The following is a 6,000-nucleotide window of genomic DNA, read 5'->3' as shown; positions in this document are numbered from 1 at the left end:
CCTATATCCCCCTCCTCTATACATAACCCCCACCATCTCCTATATCCCCCTCCTCTATACATAACCCCCACCATCTCCTATATCCCCCCCTTCTATACATAACCCCCACCATCTCCTATATCCCCCCCCTCTATACATAACCCCCACCATCTCCTATATCCCCCCTCTATACATAACCCCCACCATCTCCTATATCCCCCTCCTCTATACATAACCCCCACCATCTCCCATATCCCCTCCTCTATACATAACCCCCACCATCTCCCATATCCCCCCCCTCTATACATAACCCCCACCATCTCCTATATCCCCTCCTCTATACATAACCCCCACCATCTCCTATATCCCCCTCCTCTATACATAACCCCCACCATCTCCTATATCCCCCTCCTCTGTACATAACCCCCACCATCTCCTATATCCCCCTCCTCTATACATAACCCCCACCATCTCCTATATCCCCCTCCTCTGTACATAACCCCCACCATCTCCTATATCCCTCTCCTCTATACATAACCCCCACCATCTCCTATATCCCCCTCCTCTATACATAACCCCCACCATCTCCTATATCCCCCTCCTCTATACATAACCCCCACCATCTCCTATATCCCCCTCCTCTGTACATAACCCCCACCATCTCCTATATCCCTCTCCTCTATACATAACCCCCACCATCTCCTATATCCCCCTCCTCTATACATAACCCCCACCATCTCCTATATCCCCCTCCTCTGTACATAACCCCCACCATCTCCTATATCCCTCTCCTCTATACATAACCCCCACCATCTCCTATATCCTCATCCTCTATTCATAACCCCCACCATCTCCTATATCCCCCTCCTCTATACATAACCCCCACCATTTCCCATATCCCCCCCCTCTATACATAACCCCCACCATCTCCTATATCCCCCTCCTCTATACATAACCCCCACCATCTCCTATATCCCCCCTCTATACATAACCCCCACCATCTCCTATATCCCCCTCCTCTATACATAACCCCCACCATTTCCCATATCCCCCTCCTCTATACATAACCCCCACCATCTCCTATATCCCCCCCCTCTATACATAACCCCCACCATTTCCCATATCCCCCTCCTTTACATACAGTAGAACCTCCACCATCTCCTATATCCCCCTCCTCTGTACATAACCCCCACCATTGGAGTCAGACTGCGCTGTGTAGGGTAGGCTGTGTTCTGTAGATTGGGGTCAGGTTTTATTTCTGTTGATTGGGTTTAAGCTGATGTTGTAATTAATTATTTTCCTTTTTAGTTTTCTTCCAGATGGGACGCCGAGCAGAAAGCAGATACCCAAAATGAAGATTGCCCCCTGCTGGCAGGTCAGGAATGTACGGGCATTGTGTCCGGCGAAGTGGTAAAAGCAGAGGTGGAGGAGGAGAAGCTGCACCCTCCTGTTACTACCTTCACCGACCAAGCCACACAGACTGAGGTACGCTCCCAGACAATAGGATGTGTCCCTTGTGTTGATTCCTCTGTTGGTAGTAATAATTCTCCCCCATCCTGCCCCCTCCCCTGATGCCCTAATCTTCCGGTATGTCGGAGGGACTGTCACAGAAAGCCTGACTATCTCCGCCATTCATATAAGCCATACTACAGTATCTATGAATGAAATACAGTCTATGAATGGAGGGGGGTGAAGATTTCAATCATTCGCCCATCCTCCATTCTAAGATCCTGTCCCTTTCATAAAAGCTGTAGTACGGCTTCTTTGATTGGCCTTGCTGACCAGATCCGTGGCATAGTCAAGCTTTCTTGATGACATTTGTATTAACCCTCTATGTACTGTAAGATTACAGCGGCGGGGGGGGCACAGGACGGAGGAAGATTGCTACCAACAGGAGAAGAATCCGCACAAGGGACACATCATACAGAATTAAGGTTATGTCCCTTGTACTGATTTTTCATTTTTTTTTATTTTGGCTTTAATACATGGTATCATATTATTAATATCTGAGGAGCCTATAGTTTGTATTTTGTAGACTCCGCATCTCTCCGCTGCAATGTAAAGCATTGGATCAGCAAAAAAAAAAAGCATTGATCTAATGCTTAAAAAAAATGGCCTTGTTTACCGAAACCAGAAGGGACATAATGACGTCGCTCTGGTCCTCCTAGGCCAGTGATGGCGAACCTTTTTGAGCCCGAGTGCCCAAACTGCAACCCAAAACCAACTTATTTCTTTCAAAGTGCCAACACTGCAATGAAACCTGAATATCGAGCTTTTGGTTTAGAAAAAACAACTCGTACAGTAGTGCAAACTAATTAACAGTACAGGGATGACCAGAGACTGCGGACACAGTACAGGGATGACCAGAGACTGCGGACACAGTACAGGGATGACCAGAACTGCGGACACAGTACAGGGATGACCAGAGACTGCGGACACAGTACAGGAGATGACCAGAGACTGCGGACACAGTACAGGGATGACCAGAGACTGGGGACACAGCACAGGGATGACCAGAGACTGGGGACACAGCACAGGGATGACCAGAGACTGGGGACACAGCACAGGGATGACCAGAGACTGGGGACACAGCACAGGGATGACCAGAGACTGGGGACACAGCACAGGGATGACCAGAGACTGGGGACACAGCACAGGGATGACCAGAGACTGGGGACACAGCACAGGGATGACCAGAGACTGCGGACACAGCACAGGGATGACCAGAACTGCGGACAGTACAGGGATGACCAGAGACTGCGGACACAGTACAGGGATGACCAGAGACTGCGGACACAGTACAGGGATGACCAGAGACTGCGGACATAGTACAGGGATGACCAGAGACTGCGGACACAGTACAGGAGATGACCAGAGACTGCGGACACAGTACAGGAGATGACCAGAGACTGCAGACACAGTACAGGGATGACCAGAGACTGCGGACACAGTACAGGGATGACCAGAGACTGCGGACACAGTACAGGGATGACCAGAACTGCGGACAGTACAGGGATGACCAGAGACTGCGGACACAGTACAGGGATGACCAGAGACTGGGGACACAGCACAGGGATGACCAGAGACTGGGGACACAGCACAGGGATGACCAGAGACTGCAGACATAGTACAGGAGATGACCAGAGACTGCGGACACAGTACAGGGATGACCAGAGACTGGGGACACAGCACAGGGATGACCAGAGACTGGGGACACAGCACAGGGATGACCAGAGACTGGGGACACAGCACAGGGATGACCAGAGACTGGGGACACAGCACAGGGATGACCAGAGACTGGGGACACAGCACAGGGATGACCAGAGACTGGGGACACAGCACAGGAATGACCAGAGACTGGGGACACAGCACAGGGATGACCAGAGACTGGGGACACAGCACAGGGATGACCAGAGACTGGGGACACAGCACAGGGATGACTGCTGACCTTTGGGGAGGGAGGGGGAGCGGGTACCTGAATTTGACAGGTACCCGCTCTTACTTCCGCAGAGTTTTTTTTTTTTTATCTTACCTGTTCCTCGATCCAGCCGCGCGCTGTCTTCCCGGCTTCTGTAGTGTGGGCGCTCGTCGGACAGCCGGATGCCCAGTGCGCATGCGCGAGAAGCGCTGCGCTTTGTGATTGGTCCGGCGGCTTCTGGGATCTGTCATGTGTCCCAGGTACCGCCTTACCATTCACAAGGAGCACTGCTTCTTGTGCATGCGCACTTGGGACCCGGCTGTCACGCACACTACAGCCGGGAAGACAGCGCGCCGCTGGATTCTCCTGGCGTGCCCACAGATAAGGCTCGGCGTGCCGGCTGTGGCACGCGTGCCACGGGTTCGCCACCACTGTCCTAGGCTATAGAGATGAGTGGAGGCCATCTTTCCTTTTCTCATCTCTATGATCCTCAGATGGGTTCTCATGCTCACCAATCCTCCAGGTAAGCCCGAGAACCACCGGGAAGCTGCAGGGGGGGGAAGGGTGTCCCCTCTTGCTGCTTCTAAAAGTGATCTAGCAGCGAATCCGCCCCTCAGACCACTTTTAGGAGAAAGGGAATCGCCGGCTGAAAAAACAATACCAGGGTGAGGGCACATTGCTGCAGTCATAATCCCCGGTGTTCCACCTCCAACCGAGGACATATATATACCATTGCCGGTTGGGAAGTGGTTAGACACCCAGATTGTCCTTTGTAGACAGAGATCATCGCGTCACATCACGTGAGGAAGATAAATACTTGGCTGAAAAAAGGTAATACACCCATTTCTGGGGTTCCCTTCCCTCGGAGAGTCTTCCCCCCCATCCCCAGTTTTGTACTTTACTCTTCCAGATGTCTTCAGGGCAGTCACATGACACAGACTTGGTCCTGTTCGGGTCTTCTCCAGTGATGCAGACGTGATGACGTCGGAGCCTCCCAAACACTGTAAGCACTGTGTCGGAACTAGCAGGCGGTTGATGATGTCCTCATGTGACTGCTTTTGGGACTAGGGAGAAGCTTAGATTTGGCTTTGGGTTCTGCTATCAGTGCCTGGCCAAGAGCTGTGTGCGGGGAATTCCCCACACTGCAACTCCCCCTATAGAGAGGGGTGAGGATGCGTGTAACCGCATTGATCTAATATGGTCACTTGGCCTGATTTAGTCAATGTCATGTGACCCAATGTCATCTCAATGGGTGATTTTGGTTAGTGGAATGCCTGCCAAACGTGACATGGCAAGCTAGACACCTCCTGTCCAGCCGTTTATGTAGATGGGCTGGATGGGAGGTGTGCTGATGCGGGTGGATGTTTCTGAATGTCCTTCCACATCCGAGGCTTGTGCGTGGCTCACAGAGCACGCACCCAGGGGCCCAGTGATCGGTGTCCCCCCCAGACAACATCCTGATCACCGCCAACCCTATACCAGTGCCATAAACACCGCCATACACTATACCAACATTCTGATCACTGCCAATCCCTATACCAACATCCTGATCACCGCCAATCCCTATACCAACATCCTGATCACTGCCAATCCCTATACCAACATCCTGATCACCGCCAATCCCTATACCAACATCCTGATCACCGCCAATCCCTATACCAACATCCTGATCACTGCCAATCCCTATACCAACATCCTGATCACCGCCAATCCCTATACCAACATCCTGATCACCGCCAATCCCTATACCAACATCCTGATCACCGTCAATCCCTATACCAACATCCTGATCACCGTCAATCCCTATACCAACATCCTGATCACCGCCAATCCCTATACCAACATCCTGATCACCGTCAATCCCTATACCAACATCCTGATCACCGTCAATCCTATACCAACATCCTGATCACCGCCAATCCCTATACCAACATCCTGATCACCACCAATCTCTATACCAACATCCTGATCACCGCCAATCCCTATACCAACATCCTGATCACCGCCAATCCCTATACCAACATCCTGATCACCGTCAATCCCTATACCAACATCCTGATCACAGCCAATCCCTATACCAACATCCTGATCACCGCCAATCCCTATACCAACATCCTGATCACCGCCAATCCCTATACGAGTGCCCTAAACACCGCCATACACCATACCAACATCCTGATCACCTTCAATCCCTATACCAGTGCCATAAACACCGCCATACACTATACCAACATCCTGATAACCACCAATCCCTATACCAACATCCTGATCACCACCAATCCCTATACACACATCCTGATCACCACCAATCCCTATACCAACATCCTGATCACCACCAATCCCTATACCAACATCCTGATCACCACCAATCCCTATACCAACATCCTGATCACCGCCAATCCCTATACCAACATCCTGATCACCGCCAATCCCTATACCAACATCCTGATCACCGCCAATCCCTATACACACATCCTGATCACCACCAATCCCTATACCAACATCCTCATCACCGCCAATCCCTATACCAACATCCTCATCACCGCCAATCCCTATACCAACATCCTGATCACCGCCAATCCCTATACCAACATCCTGATCAC

General features: G+C 51.1%; 1 protein-coding gene across 4 annotated transcripts in view; it reads left to right on the top strand.

The window, feature by feature from the left end:
- The window catches only part of LOC149469763 (uncharacterized), a 32,479-nt gene that overhangs the window by 16,441 nt on the left and 10,038 nt on the right, over positions 1-6,000 (top strand). For all 4 annotated transcript variants that reach the window (XM_089668652.1, XM_089668654.1, XM_089668653.1 and 1 more), the window contains one exon: positions 1,288-1,464. In XM_089668652.1, the coding sequence (XP_089524778.1) occupies positions 1,288-1,464 (177 nt within the window). The remainder of the gene's footprint in view (positions 1-1,287; positions 1,465-6,000) is intronic.

The sequence above is a fragment of the Staurois parvus genome, unplaced genomic scaffold (assembly GCF_062004578.1).
Source record: "Staurois parvus isolate SC_StPar_1 unplaced genomic scaffold, SC_StPar_1.0 ptg000060l, whole genome shotgun sequence".
Classification (NCBI taxonomy): Eukaryota; Metazoa; Chordata; class Amphibia; order Anura; family Ranidae; genus Staurois; species Staurois parvus.
The sequence above is the reverse complement of the archived record's forward strand: the minus strand, read 5'-3'. Positions and strand labels throughout refer to the sequence as shown.